We start from the raw sequence: 15,389 nt of genomic DNA, 5'->3' as shown, positions 1-15,389 counted from the left end.
ATTCTCTCTCAAATAAAAAATAATAAAATCTTTAGGGGAAAGAAAAGAAACTACGGAAGAATTGTTCTGTGGAAGACAGCAGAAAGTTAAATTCTTCATAACAAACTGACCTAGAGAATTTGTACTAAAGGCTTAAAAAAACAAGTGAAGCATGTCTCTTTCATTTTTCATACAACCATTCGGTTTCTTCCCATGTATCCCCAGTATAGTGCTAAACTTTCTCACTCTCTAGACAAGAAAATGTAGCATTCTAAATCCAATAAAATTATTTATGATGGGAATATGGGAATGCCAAAAGGGCACCAAACATCATCAGGTGGGGTCCCTCTAAAACAAATCAACTGTACCTGAGGAAGAGTGCAAGCTTGCTACACTCTTTGAGGAACAGTGTAACACTCTAATGCCATCTTTAGATACACATCATATTTTAAATAAAAGGTAATTAATCATGTTCAAGCTTTATGAAAAGAAATGTAAATAAGTGCTGATATAATCAAGTGCTAAATTTATCAACCTGTCAAAGCCAACAAAATAAAAAGTAAAGATTTAGCCAAGTATGGTCCCTGAATCCTGTTTTTTAGAGGCACAGAAAGAATCTCAACTCTGGGGCGCCTGGGTGGCTCAGTCAGTTAAGTGGCTGCCTTCAACTCAGGTCATGAGCTCGTGGGTTCTGGGATTGAGCCCTACTTACTGCCTCCCTCCTCAGCGGGGAGTCTGCTTCTCCCTCTGCCTCCCCCACCCCACCCCCACTTAAGCTCTTGCTCTCTCTCGAAATAATAAATAAAATCTTAAAAAAAAGAATCTGGGGATCCCTGGGTGGTGCAGTGGTTTAGCGCCTGCCTTTGGCCCAGGGCGTGATCCTGGAGATCCAGGATCGAGTCCCACGTCAGGCTCCCGGTGCATGGAGCCTGCTTCTCCCTCTGCCTATGTCTCTGCCTCTCTCCCTCTCTCTCTCTCTGTGACTATCATAAATAAATAAAAATTTGAAAAAATTAAAAAAAAAAAAAAGAATCTGGGGGATCCCTGGGTGGCGCAGCGGTTTGGCACCTGCCTTTGGCCCAGGGCGCGATCCTGGAGACCCGGGATCGAATCCCACATCGGGCTCCCGGTGCATGGAGCCTGCTTCTCCCTCTGCCTGTGTCTCTGCCTCTCTCTCTCTCTCTGTATGACTATCGTAAATAAATAAATAAATAAATAAATAAATAAATAAATAAATAAATAAATAAATAAATAAATAAATAAATAAATAAATAAAAGAATCTGGGACGCCTGGGCAGCTCAGCAGTTGAGTGTCTGCCTTCAGCTCAGCACATGATCCTGTGATCCTGGGGTCAGGGCCTGTGTTGGGCTCCCCGCAGGAAACCTACTTCTCCCCCTGCCTGTGTGTCTCTGCCTCTCTCTCTGTGTCTCTCATGAATAAATAAATAAAATCTTTTAAAAAAATAATCTAAATCTGAACTCTATGCCCTTACCCAACCCAGGAAACAACCTCATCAAAGTGACAAGGCAAATTAGGCCTAGGACCCCAAAAGTGTATAGTGAGAAAAAGGACTGTAACCAAAAGTTCTGAAAATTCAAAAAAAATCCAACACTCAAATTCATCTTTCACACAGACTCCGTTTTTAGTTGTAAGAAGAGATCCTCCAGATACTGTTGTGATGACAAACACCACTTCAGAGTCAGAAGCAAGTTTCATCCTCTCTACAATTCTGACCTTTATTGTATACAAACTCTTATCAAGTTATTTTCACTTACGAAAAAAGACATTGCAATAACCTCAGACAATTACTGTTATATGTGGAGAATATATTCTGAGCTATGATTTCCTGTTCATAAAACTAACATTATTTTAACCTAAAAACTGGAATATGACATAGAGTATTTTACAGTTTGCCTTTCTTTTTTTCCTTTGAACACAAATCCTTTATCGGAAACCTTTGGAGCAATATATGTCTCAGAACGTTTTAATTTTTAGAATGATAACATGGTGTATTTACTGTGTATTTCAAATAACCCTATCCATCCAATTGGTTCTAGAGTAGTACCTGTAATCAAATACATTCCTATTTCTGTAATAAAACATATGGACACTCACACTAAGTGGGACAATCAAAGATTATAAAGAACCACATATCCATTCAGGTCAGGTTTTAAATACCAAATAAAGAACACTAAAATGTCTGGGTACATATAAAATCTTAAATATATTCCCATAGTACTAAATAAAAATCCAATCGTTAATGGCTACCTGGAAACTTTGTCTATCCTAATCCTCTATTCCTGTTATTACTAGTTTTATAGTACCACAAACAATGCTTCAAAGAACATTCTTATCCATGCACCCATGCACTTACATGGGTTTCTGTAAGTTAAAACCCTAGAAATGGAACTGCTGAGTCAAAGGGTAGGTGTGTCATCAAGTTTAACAGATTTTGGAAAAATACCTCAAAAAGTCTGTGCTACTGAATAATGTACAGAGTGTTGAATCACTATACTGTATACCTGAAATCAGTATAAAACCGTATGTTAACTATACTGGAGTTAAAATTAAAAACTTAATTAAAAAAGAAAAGTCTGTGCTAATTCATACCACCAGCAGTGTATGTAAGTAGCAATTTCCCCATACCCATTCCTACTCTGAGTAATCAATTTTATAAAGATTGTAAGCAATCTTAGCTGAATATGATAGATGAAAAGGGATCACACTGTTGTCTTACTTTATACCTATCACTGAGGTAAAGTATTTTCTCAAATATTTATTGGTTCTTTGAAATATCTTCTCCAGCAAATTACTCATTATTCTTTTGAATTGCTGACTTGTAAGAGCTTTTATATATTGGGGAAAAATATCTGCCTCTATTCTCCCACACATCATAAATACTTTTTTCCTAGTATGCCTTGTGATTACAGCACTTTCTTTTCATATTAAGTTTTTAAAATATAAATTTACCCTTCCTTCCTTTTATGGCTTCAGAGCTTCTAGTCATGCTTAGAAATGCCTTTCTTACTCTAAGATTACAAAGTAAAACAAAACAAAAAACAAAACAAAACAAAACAAAAAACTGTATATTCTACAGAAAAGAGTTAACATAGCAGGCCTGAGACTGCTATCCTTAGAAATGTCTGCCTGCCAGGCTGGCCATTGGCTGGCATATGGAGATGGATTTCAGGAGAGATCCCCCCACTCTCAGAACTGGTAATAGTGGCACTGTGCCTAAGCCCTTTGTCCAATAATATGGTTTATGCTGAACACCTGCTTTCCTTCTCAGAACCTGGAATTTTGGCGCGTGTTAGACAGAAGATGCCAACATGACCGGCACTGATTAAAAGCCCTCGGCAGAGTCTCTAATGAGCATCTCTGGTAGACAAGATGTCACACGTGTTGTCAGAGCTCATTGCTAGAGGAATTAAAGCATGCTCCGTGTGACTCCACTGGGAGAAGACTTTTGGAAGCTTGTACCTGGTTTCCTCTGGACTTTGCTCCATGTGCCTTTTCCCTTTGCTGATTTTGCTCTTTATCCTTTCATGATAATAAATCTTAGACATGAGTACAAATATATGTTGAGTCCTGTAAATTCTCCTAACAAATCACTGAACCTGGGGGTGGGCCCTGGAGATCCCTGCTGTTATCTACAGATTTATCTTTCTTCTTGCTCTTATGATTTTGCTTTCTGCATTCAAGTCTTTAATCTAGTTGGAATTTCGGGGAACGGAAGGGGGTGTGCCATGTAGATGTAAGAAACCCAGTCTTTTGCGGGTTTTAAAAATCTTTTTCAAAAAAATAAAATAAAATAAAATCATCTTTTTCATTCTGAAATAAAACATTTCCAAAGGGCACAAAATATAAGTGTGCAGTTTCATGAATTATTATAAACACCCATGAACCTACTATCCAAGAAAAAAATTTTTGAAACCTGTACTACAAAGACTTCTACTGAACTCACAGCTGGAAAGGACTGAAAGACTGTTCAACATAAAAAACAGTGCATTTCAGGGACCCGCCTAAGTTCAAAGAGGTAATTAGCAGCAGTGCAAGAACTAGAACGGAGCCTTCTGACCTTCAGTCTAAGAAACCTTGCCTACCCTGTGCAACTGTCTGCAACAATCATCCCATCTTCTATAGGGCACTATGCTACCCATACCACATCACACACAGGAGCCCTGTTTGAGAGCATCACCAAAAGATCACGTGACTTTGTCTCATTCAAGGGACAGCTAAGACAAATCCAGAGCTAACACCAAATGTGTCAAGTTGCAACTCATCCTTCCACCTCCTCCCTGTTCATCTAAATTCTCTCCTCCTGCAAGGCCAGGTACCCTCCTACTTCCACTGTGAAGCAGTAACTTCCCTAGCTGGGTCACTCATGTACTCCTTCAGGTATTTACTGAAACCTCACTGTGTCAGAGCTTGGTGGTCACAGATCACAGAGTGAAGAAGGAAGAGGCAAGGATGTGGCACAGGTTTGCAGCACTTGTATATGCTAGTCGTAAGCTGAAAGAAAGTAACAGAAGGCCAGAGACAGACTGCTCAAGACAACAGCATTTAAGGATAAAGGAAGAAGAATTCAAAAAAGGAAATGATAGTGTACAAAAATAGGAAGAAAAACTGAGTATGACGTCAGAAGAACTAGAGAAAGAAAAAACAAACTAGTCAAAGCTGGAAAAAAAAAATTTTTATTTCCCCACATAGAAAAGAAATACCTAAAAATCCCTTGCAAGTAGGTTAATGACATATGTAAAAAGCAGAATTTTAAAGATTTTAAAATAAAACTGAGAAAGGAAAATTAAAACTCAAGCACAAAACATAAAAGACTAATGGGTTAAGAGTTAAAAATATCATAAAGCACACCATAAAATAAAAAGTTATAAATAGCAATGTTTTTAATGAAAAAGACTTGAACACAGGATACTTTAAACATTTCTGCAAATCAAGAAAAAGCAAATTAATCCAAAATTTTAATTAAAAAGGTCAGAAGCAGGCAATTCAAAGATGAGACTCATATAGTAAATAACACATAAAAAGATGCTCAATCACACTGGTCAAGAGTATGCAAAATTAACACGATAAGCTACAATACTGCACCTTTCACATCAGAAAAACTGCAAATCTAACTACCAATTGTTGGCAAAGACTGGAAACAAACCAAGAGATTACCTGAGTTCACTGCTGATGGAGTGCAAACCCATACAATCTCTGAAAACAAATCTGAAGCAATGCTACTCCAGGGTAACATACCCTAAAAGCAGTGCTGTTCAAAGTAACCCAGCTGCAAACTAGAAGTCAGAAAAAGATAAGGAACACTCTTCCTTCGTTGAAAAAGTCCTACTAGGGTAAGAAAAGTTAAATTAACAATGATTCTTTCACAGTTCCCCCAATTTGCAAAAAGTAATTCTCCCGTCCTCAGACCACGTTTCATGTAACCTTGTCCTGGAGAAAAACTCTCCTAGGGAATGACAAGCAGCACAAGAACACCTGTAAGAAACTGATCATACACTCAGGATCTGTAAAAGCAAAATCATGGAAACGACCTAAATGTCAGTCAACGGGACACCTAGGAGGCTGAGTGGCTGAGCGTCTGCCTTCGGCTCAGGGCGTGATCCTGGGGTCAAGTCCCTGCAGGAAGCCTGCTTCTCCCTCTGCCTGTGTCTCTGCCTCTCTCTCTGTGTCTCTCATCAAAAAATAAATAACAAACTCTTTTAAATAAATAAATGTCAGTCAACAGGAAAATGGATAAAGAAATTGTGGCAGGGTCATATGACAGCGAAAATAAAAAAGAGTTAAATGTCACATGGACCAACAAGACAATATCTAAAAACCTAAGATCAAAGAAAGCAAGTACAGAAGGATGTGTACAGTTTGATTCTACTTATGTGAAGTTTTTATTTTTTTATTTTTTTAAGATTTTATTTATTATTCATGATAGACATAGAGAGAGAGAGAGAGAGAGAGAGAGAGAGAGAGAGGTAGAGACACAGGCAGAGGGAGAAGCAGGCTCCATGCTGGGAGCCCGATGCGGGACTCAATCCTGGGACTCCAGGATCACACCCTGGGCCAAAGGCAGGTGCTAAACTGCTGAGCCACCCAGGGATCCCCTATGTGAAGTTTTTAAATGCAATGTAAATATGTCGTATAGAATATACATACAACACAGAAATGACAACCTCTGAGCTAGAAGGAAGGAAGGAAGGAAGAAGTAAAAGGGGAGAGAAGAAAAAAAAAGAATGAAAAAAACATTTGTAAGGGGTAGCACAGGGGGCTTGAACTGTATATATATCTCTAATATATATTTCTTTTAAGAAAAAAGTTTTTTGCTAAGAGCAGAAAAAAATAAAGATTTTACAAAGATGGTGGGACATACAGAAGTGTTTCTAAGATTAATCTCTATATTTTCTTCATACTAGAAAGATTTCATTATTTTAAAAGAATATATACACCAAACTAATTTTATTTTATGATACAACTATATAAAAGGAGGAAGAAAATATAGCAGTAATTTTTCTTCTTTATACTTTCATGTACTTTTCAAATATTCTTCAGTAAAAATACATTTTTTTACAAAAAAATTTTGAAAGAAGTTATGTTTCAAGGATAAAGAAATAAATTTAAATCACAGAATTTTATAGCTGAAGAGGAGCCTTAAAGAATATGGAAGAACAAAAATAAGAATATTACTGGTGAGGATGCAAAATGGCATAGTCTTTGGAAGACAGTTTGGAGGTCCCTTACAAAACTAAAAAGTTTCACCATATGATCCAGCAATTGCACTCCTTGGTATTTACCCAAAGGAGCTGAAAACTTATGTCCACACCAAGACCTGGACAGGGATGTTTAGAGCAGCTTTATTCATAATTGCCAACTCTTGGAAGCAACCAAGATACCCTTCAGTAGGTGAGTGGATAAATAAACTGGCACATACAAACAACAGAATATTTTTCAGTGCCAAATAGAAATGAGCTTTCAAGTCATAGAAAGACATGAAGGAACCTTAAAGGCAAACTACTAAGTGAGAGAGGCCAATCTACCGTCTGATTCCAAATGTATAATATTCTAGAGAAGGCATAACTGTGGAGGCAGTAAAAAGATCAGTGGTTGCCAGAAACGAATGGGGAAGGAGGGATGAACAAAGAGGAGAACACAGGATTTCCAGGTCAGTGAAAATACTCTGTATATTATAAAGATGGGTATAAGTCCAAACCCATACAATACAGAACACCAAGAGTGAATTGTAATACAAACTATGGATTTCAGGGACTACTGTTGGCTCAGCAGTTGAGCATCCACCTTCGGCAGCTCAGGGCATTATCCCAGGGTCCTGGGATCAAGCCCTGCATTGACTGGGCTTCCCACAGGGAGCCTGCTTCTCCCTCTGTCTCTGCCTTTCTCTCTGTGTCTCTCATGATAAAATAAATAAAATCTTAAAAAAAAAAACCAAAAACTATGGACTTCAGGTGATTATATGTCAGTGTAGTTTATCCTCAGTTAAAAAAGGTTCCATGCTGGTGAGTGATGTTAGATGGGGGATTCCGTGCAGTGGTAGGGAGTTGCGGGAGTGAAGCACAGGATCACATGGGAAATCTCTGTGCCGTCTCAATTTTGTTGTAAATCTAAAACCACTCTTAAAAAAGATAGTCTGGGGATCACTGGGTGGCTCAGCGGTTTAGGCCTGCCTTTGGCACAGGATCGAGTCCCACGTCGGGCTCAGAGCATGGAGCCTGCTTCTCCCTCCTCCTGTGTCTCTGCCTCTTTCTCTCTCTCTCTCTCTCTCTCTCTCTCTCTCTCATAAATAAATAAATAAATACTAAAAAAAAAAAGCAAAGTCTTAAAAAAAAAAAAAAACTTAGTCTCAGGGGCACCTGGTGGCTCAGTTTGTTGAACATCCAACTCTTGATTTCAGCTCAGATCATGATCTCAGAATCGTGAGATGAGGGATCCCTGGGTGGCGCAGTGGTTTGGCGCCTGCCTTTGGCCCAGCGCGCGATCCTGGAGACCCAGGATCGAATCCCACATCGGGCTCCCGGTGCATGGAGCCTGCTTCTCCCTCTGCCTATGTCTCTGCGCCTCTCTCTCTCTCTCTCTCTCTCTCTCTCTCTCTGTGACTATCATAAAATAAATAAAAATTAAAAAAAAAAAAGAAACCATTAAAAAAAAAAAAAGAATTGTGAGATGAGCCCTGCATTGGGTTCTGCACTGGGCATGGAGTCTGCTTAAGATTCTCTCTCTCTCAAAAAAAAAAAAAAAAAAAAGATTCTCTCTCTCCCCCTCTCCTTCTGTACCCTCCCCACTCCTGTGTGCACGCACTCTCTAAAATAAATAAATCTTAAAAAAAAAAAAAAACTTAGGTCTCAAAAAAAATATATCAAAACACTGAAATTCTTCAATCCCCAAAACAAAAAAAAATTTCCAGTTTAACTATGTCAACTATTATATTCACATAGGAAAAAAAATCCTACTAAAAATAAATATATTCATTTACTTCCATTAAGTATTTCTATAATTCATATTATTCACCTGTCTTTAGTTTCTCTATGTAAAGACAAAGAAGGGACATTCCTTCCCTCTACCCCTCGCAAGGAAGAAATAACCAGTAAAGGTTCAAGGACTTCACTCACTTCAGCATTATCCATTAACCACTGATATTTCTGAAAACACGTAACTATTCCTGACAAATAAAACTGTCCACATAAATCACTCATCCTTCAGATCACTCCAAGAAAATACAACTTTGACTTCTGAGTTAAGGAGGAAAGGCTATTTTTTCACAGTATTAGAAAAAGCAAGCACTGGTTTTTCACTCACATCATCACTTCTACAGAAAAAGTTGAAAGAAGAAAGAAAGAAACAAAGAAACAAAGAACAAAGAAAGAAGAAGCAATATATCCATTTCATCAGATGTATCATCTTTTCATAACAACTTGAACATAAAAACATCCCTTACAAAAAAAAAAAACATTCCTTACAAAGCATGCAATGCAAAGATATACCATCAAAAAAAAAAAAAAAAGGAAAAGTCACTAAATTTAAGGTACTGGTTATCTCCATGTGGTAGATTTTCAGAGGATTATTTTTTGGCTTGTTTAATTTTATGTCATTACTAATTTGCTTCATGAGCATAAATTACTTGTTTTAATTAAAAAGAGAAAACAGGGGATCCCTGGGTGGCTCAGCGGTTTAGTGCCTGCCTTTGGCCCAGGGCCCAATCCTGGAGTCCCGGGATGGAGTCCCACATCGGTCTCCCTGCATGGAGCCTGCTTCTCCCTCTGCCTGTGACACACTCTGCCTCTCTCTCTCTCTCTCTCTCTCTCTCTCTCTCTCTCATTCTATGTCTATCATAATAATAAATAAATAAATAAATAATAAATAAATAAATAAATAATTCTTTAAAAAAAGAGAGAGAGAGAGAAAACAGTTATTTCAGGGTAACAGGTTTAGGAAAGTTTTTAAGGCTGCTTAAGTTTTCTAAAAGGAACATTATTTTTTCTGAATATTTTAAATTATAAATTGTAAATTGCAAATCAGGTTAGAGCTTAAGTGGATGCTGAGACTGAAATGGAAAGCTGAAAATACCTAGACCGACCCACTGTATCATAAATCAATTAATAATCTAAAGCTGCAAGATATTTTGAGAAAGATCTGTCAAGTTACCATAGAAATACACCAAACTATAATGGAATAACGTCACAAGGAAATACTCTCCCTCATGGTATTTACTTTCTTCTGATTCATACATACATACACACTACAGTCATAAAGCAGTTTCATATGGTCTTTTGAGCCTCAAAACACATCAAGGGGGCAACTAACTGTCTGCATTTACAGATGAAAAACAGGCCAGAGATCTGATTTGCCAAAGGTCACCAAGCTAGTAAGACTAATTTTAAGTTGAGCCAAGAACATATTAGAATGCAGTACCTCCTTCAAAAATAGTATTTAAGGAAGTCAGGTAATATTAGCTCCAACTTACAGATGAAGAAACAGACCTAGAATTAAGAATGAAAACAAACAAACAAGAATGTTGATCAAGACTACAAGGTAGAAAGTGTCAGGGCTAGGTTCAAACTCCAGGCCAGTTCAACCCCAAACCCAATGCTCCTTCCAGCATGCTAAATTGCAGTACTGTGGAAGCAGAGAAAGGGAGTGGCAATGATACGAAGGCTTGCTGGACAACAACATACAACATATGACTCTGTACCCTGGCCACAGTCAATGGGTCAGGATGGGTCCTGACTCAATTCATACCTTCCTCAGCAATTCAGAAGTGGGACCAGAAAGTCAAGCCCCCTTGAGTGCCCGGACCCAGAAGAATAAAGCCAGTGGATAGGACATGGTCATCTTTAGCCTACTCTAGGGTACACAAAATCAGAAGAAGCTGGCCTGAAGAAAGAATGGGCACAAAGGCAAAGAGAGCAGCTAGAAAAACTGGATGATTTCTAGTTCTTTAAGGCCCCTCCTGCTTCCATAAAACTCCCCAAAATAAGTGCCCTGTTTTTGCTTAAGCCGGCTTACAACTGGGTCCAAATACAAACAGATGGTCTTGGCCAAAGGGGATAAAAAAAGAAGGACCTCTATAAAAGTACATTAAAAAAAATAATAATAAGCAGCTAGCACATGCCTAGGGTGAATTATCAGATCAGAGAAGGAGTCCTTCCTAAATATGGACCAATCTAGCCCCAAAGGAATCTTCTCAACCAAGGCCCCCCATTACTCCGGCAACAGTGATCCAAACTGTAATCACTTAAGCATGCCATGTTTTCCCTGCTCAATTATTTAGTCAGCCAAGTATCCCAACCGGGAATACTCTCCCAAGCTCTCCTACCTCTCCATCTCTACACAGCCAAGTCCTCCCACCCAAGGTCCAGCTCAGATATTACCTACGGCACACTTACACATCCCATCTGGGCCTTACAAACTCCCATAGACCTCTTCTGCATCTCTCCTGGCACTCACTGTGTTTTGCTACACATTATGTAACTGCCCGATCTTCTCTTCCTAGACCAAAGCAGTTCTCTGAGGCATGATCTCAATCTGATTCCACCTAATACCCACTTGTACACTCCATCCTTCTAAAAGAGCTCCTCAGGTTGAGAAACTGTGACTTAAGTGTCTTGGTATCCCAGCACTTAATTCAGTCCCATGCAGAGAGTAGTTGCTCAAGTACCTGTTGAATATATGAAATATTAATTTCCTGCATTAGAAAAGTTATTTAGAAGTTTATACACTTAACATCTGTAGCAAGGGAAAGGAGGGGACTGGCCACAATTTATAATACCTAACATCAGAATCTCTTGGAAAAGGGTCTACAGCATGTATTTTATTACTGTGACAAATACTTAGGGTTAAAAAAAAAAAAGTGGGAGGAATTCTAGAAGGTCTGATTGTGTGGCAGAACTAGTCTGCTTCAAATCAGAAGGGATACAGTGGTTACTACAAAGTGCAGAGGAGGGATCCCTGGGTGGCGCAGTGGTTTGGCGCCTACTTTTGGCCCAGGGCGCGATCCTGGAGACCCGGGATCGAATCCCACATCGGGCTCCCGGTGCATGGAGCCTGCTTCTCCCTCTGCCTGTGTCTCTGCCTCTCTCTCTCTCTCTGTGACTATCATAAATAAAAAAAAATTAAAAAAAAAACAAACTATCAAAGTGCAGAGGAGAAAACAAAAAGATGGAGAAAGAGGATAGACCAATGAAAGAATAGAAAGTCAAACACTCTATGCCAAGCCCTTCCTCATGACTCACATCTTCCAGAGTTAACTAAATTACTGAAACGCTTGAAAGTGGAGTGTGTACGTATTTAAACCAGTGAAACAAGTGGGTTTTCATGTCCAAACTGACATGAGTGGCACCAAAATACCATTTTCAGAAATGGGAACCTAACACCTAAGAAAAGCATAAGTAAACTAAATTCTAGGAAATTCACAAAAACAAGATGTGATGGGGGAGGGAGAGTGATGGAGAGATGACCACCTCTGGACTTTGACAATCTCTGTGATTAGGAGTGTGAGGCTGAAACTACAAAGAGTAAGGAAGGCCTCGCTGCCATCTAGACTTTTTTTTTAAGATTTTATTTATTTATTCATGAGAGACACACACACAGAGAGAGAGAGAGAGAGACAGAGAGAGAGAGACAGAGACACAGGCAGAGGGAGAAGCAGGCTCCACACAGGGAGCCCGACGTGGGACTCAATCCCAAGTCCCTAGGATCACACCCTGGGCCAAAGGCAGGGCTAAACCGCTGAGCCACCTGGACTGCCCGCCATCTAGATTTTATACATAATAATCCTTCCTGGTAGATCAATCCTGTGAACTATCAATCTAACCAGATACTAACCAATGTTAAAGTAAAGTCCACATTATCTTTTGAGTTCTATATGCCATTTAGATTCATTAAATGCCAGTCTAATACTTAACAAAAATCCAAATGAGGCCAGCAAGATACTTCTTCAGGAATTAATGCTTTCAATTTTTATTTCTATTCCCAGGTTTTTAAACAGATGTTTGCCCCCACTCCCCACCTTAAAAAAATAAAGTATTAAGTACAAACATACTCAAAAAGAGAACATCAAGGGGGTACCTGGGTGACTCTGTTAAGTGTCTGCCTTCAGCTCAGGTCATGGCTGCAGGATCATAGGATCAAGCGGCACCAGCTCCCTCAATGGGGAGTCTGCTTGTCCCTTTCCTTCTGCCCCTCCCCCTGCTTGTGCTCTGGCGCTCCCTCTCGCTCTCTCAAATAAATAAATAAAATCATTAAATAAATAAATAAATAAATAACATCAGGAAGTCCAGTAGTAAACATCAACATAGGCCAGGGGTGAGGAGAGGACCCATTCCATCATGGCTCTGCAGGAGCTGCCTCCCCCCAGCCAGGGTTGCCCAGAGGGGAGACAGATAAGAACCTCTGCAAGAAATGAGATTTGGAGCAGGAGGCTCTTGCTGACACAGTCGCTGCTGGTACCCCTTACTCCCAAAATTAAGGCAACCAGACAGACCAACTTCCTGTCCTCTAGCCCACCATCTTACCCCCAGGACCCAGGCGGATACTCCAATATGGAAACCTATGCACCGGGATGCGCTCTTGACTCTGAGCAGGGAGGAGGAAAGGAGTGTTTCTTCTCCTGCCACTTCCAAAGTCCTAGCCACCTGGATATGAGGTCAGGCTACTTTAAGCCCTCTCCCAACCCAGCCTAGCCCCAAGCAAGACTACCCTCTCTCTCCTGCTCACACACACACCCCCCCACAGCCCCCTTACACACACACACACACACACACACACACACACAAGCAGGGAGGAAAGGAAGAAGTCATAGGGTTAGCTTGGCAGGGCTGGGCCAAGTGGTGAGACAGAAAGGCCTCATCTGTACCCTAGATATAATGAATAAGTGCCAGACTCCAGATGCACTGAGTGCCACAAACACTCCCACCTCCCAAGGAAGCCCTTTCCCCCAGAGACAGCAGCTGGCAGGTGCCCAGTTAGAAATCAGTGTTAATAAACTGATGAGCAGAAAGATTAGTTCAGCTTATGAAAGCCAGCTTAGAGGACAATACATACTATGCAAGAGTTCACACTGCATAAAAGTCAAACGTATGATAGTTAAGATGCGCTCAAAGCAGCTAATTACTTAGGACAATGCTCATTTCAATGTGTAACCTCTAGAAAATTCTTTATTTAACTATTTAAATTTCAGCATTTGTGGTTTGACCTGTTTGCCATCAGTATATCAAAATTTCATGAACACATCTGTCACAGGCCCAAAAGCACTGAGAAAGAATCTAGGAGCAAATAAACAATGTTCTCATTTCTCTTCTAAACAATTCCTCCAACCTCCCAGTTTTCCATTTCTCTATAATGGAATGAAGATATGCGAGATAGTAAAAATAAACCAAAGTTTATGCTAAAGTTGAGCTTTGATTTATGAAATATTCCATTCACTCTATCCCTCAAAATTCCACCTGAGTTAAGCAATCACACCATCATCAGCAATATACGCACTGAAAAACAGAATGCACTGGGGGAAGGGGAAAGCAATAATTAAATTAGAAGAAAGCAACAGATGCACCTTTGGATTGAAGCCACAACATCCCAGGTACTCACTGGATATTGAGTTCATGGTATCAGAGAATTGCGATCTGAATTTACAGAGTTTCAATCAAAGGACCATCCAGTATCACCCAAGAATGACACTAACACCAGTCTTATTCAGCCCCAGAATGAAGCAGAATTTAGTGGCTTTTCCATCATAGTACATGTCAAAAAGGCAAAATTAGGAATATCCAATTACTATGATGATGCCTCTTTCAATGCCTTTTTTTTTTTTTAATTTTTACAAATAAAACAACTCCAAGATGACATTCCTGGAGCATGTAAAATCATTTTTTGTGGTTGTAGCAAACAATAATACTACTTGTAAACTAACACTCGCAGTCTTTTCCTTGTGCACACTGGTAAGTAATGTCTTCAAGTTTTATCTTTTTCTCTCTCTTGCTAATTTTTTTAGAATTATGTTTATGCAAAGACAGAGAATAGAGGCTTCAGGAATATATACACTAACATGCACTTCACTAACTCTCTTGGGATAGCTAGAAAAGGAGAAAAACCCATGAAGATCTTGGTTGAAAATCACTTGCTACTTGATAACCTATGCATTTTTAAATGCTACTACAAAAAAAAATGCACACATCCTAAGGAACTAAGGAACTACTAACCTCTACAATCAATGTGATACATGGTTTATCCAGTCTTGACAAAAATCCTCTGGATCACCAATGGTAGGTTCATCCACTCGTACATATGCAATTGTATAAAGAATCTATTATTTAGAACACCAGGAAAAAAAACAATTAAAAGATTTATACTCATTGCTACCATTAAGAAATCAAAAAAGCACTTTTCATTTCTATGCTAAGCTCTAATTTGATGCCCTGCTTTTTGCAAATTCAGAATGAGGAGGAAAAAATTAGAGTGATTATCATATTGGAGAAAGAGTAAGGAGTATGCCCACAAATAAAATTTACTGTATAGAAGTAACAGGCTAATACTTTAAAATTATTCACCAAAGACTAAAAAACTGAAATACCAATACAACATAGATTTTATCATATATGTATATGTGTACATATACATATAAATCATAAACATACAAAGCCTTACATGAAAATTAGGAGGAAACATAATTACATAACAGTTTTAATAAGAAGAGTATTAGTAGGTGGGTACACGTTATCGTACATTACAACTGAGAACGCAAATGGTTAACATTCATAACCCTGGGAACCTGTGTCCTCTCTCAACACTCCTGACCTTTCCTGGTTCTTCTTGGTCGTCTTCTCACCCCACATATGCACAGCCCCCAGACAGCTGTCCCCTGAACAATCTGCCCATTCCCCTGACTCTACCATCA

The 15,389-nt window shown here is 39.2% G+C and overlaps 1 protein-coding gene across 8 annotated transcripts in view; it reads right to left on the bottom strand.

Moving 5' to 3' along the window:
* ECPAS (Ecm29 proteasome adaptor and scaffold) overlaps positions 1 to 15,389 on the bottom strand; it is a 101,865-nt gene that overhangs the window by 78,674 nt on the left and 7,802 nt on the right. For 3 of the 8 annotated variants that reach the window (XM_055301641.1, XM_055301642.1, XM_055301643.1), the window contains exon 2: positions 14,695 to 14,798. The exons of 3 other annotated variants lie outside the window; for them this stretch is intronic. In XM_055301641.1, coding sequence (XP_055157616.1) covers positions 14,695 to 14,716 — 22 coding nt within the window. In that variant the 5' untranslated portion in view covers positions 14,717 to 14,798. Of the gene's footprint in view, positions 1 to 11,044; positions 11,157 to 14,694; positions 14,799 to 15,389 lie in introns of all 8 variants that reach the window. 2 more of the 8 variants (XM_055301645.1, XM_055301646.1) reach the window with 1 other exon arrangement.

The sequence above is a fragment of the Nyctereutes procyonoides genome, unplaced genomic scaffold, assembly GCF_905146905.1.
Source record: "Nyctereutes procyonoides isolate TBG_1078 unplaced genomic scaffold, NYPRO_anot_genome, whole genome shotgun sequence".
NCBI lineage: Eukaryota > Metazoa > Chordata > Mammalia > Carnivora > Canidae > Nyctereutes > Nyctereutes procyonoides.
The sequence above is the reverse complement of the archived record's forward strand: the minus strand, read 5'-3'. Positions and strand labels throughout refer to the sequence as shown.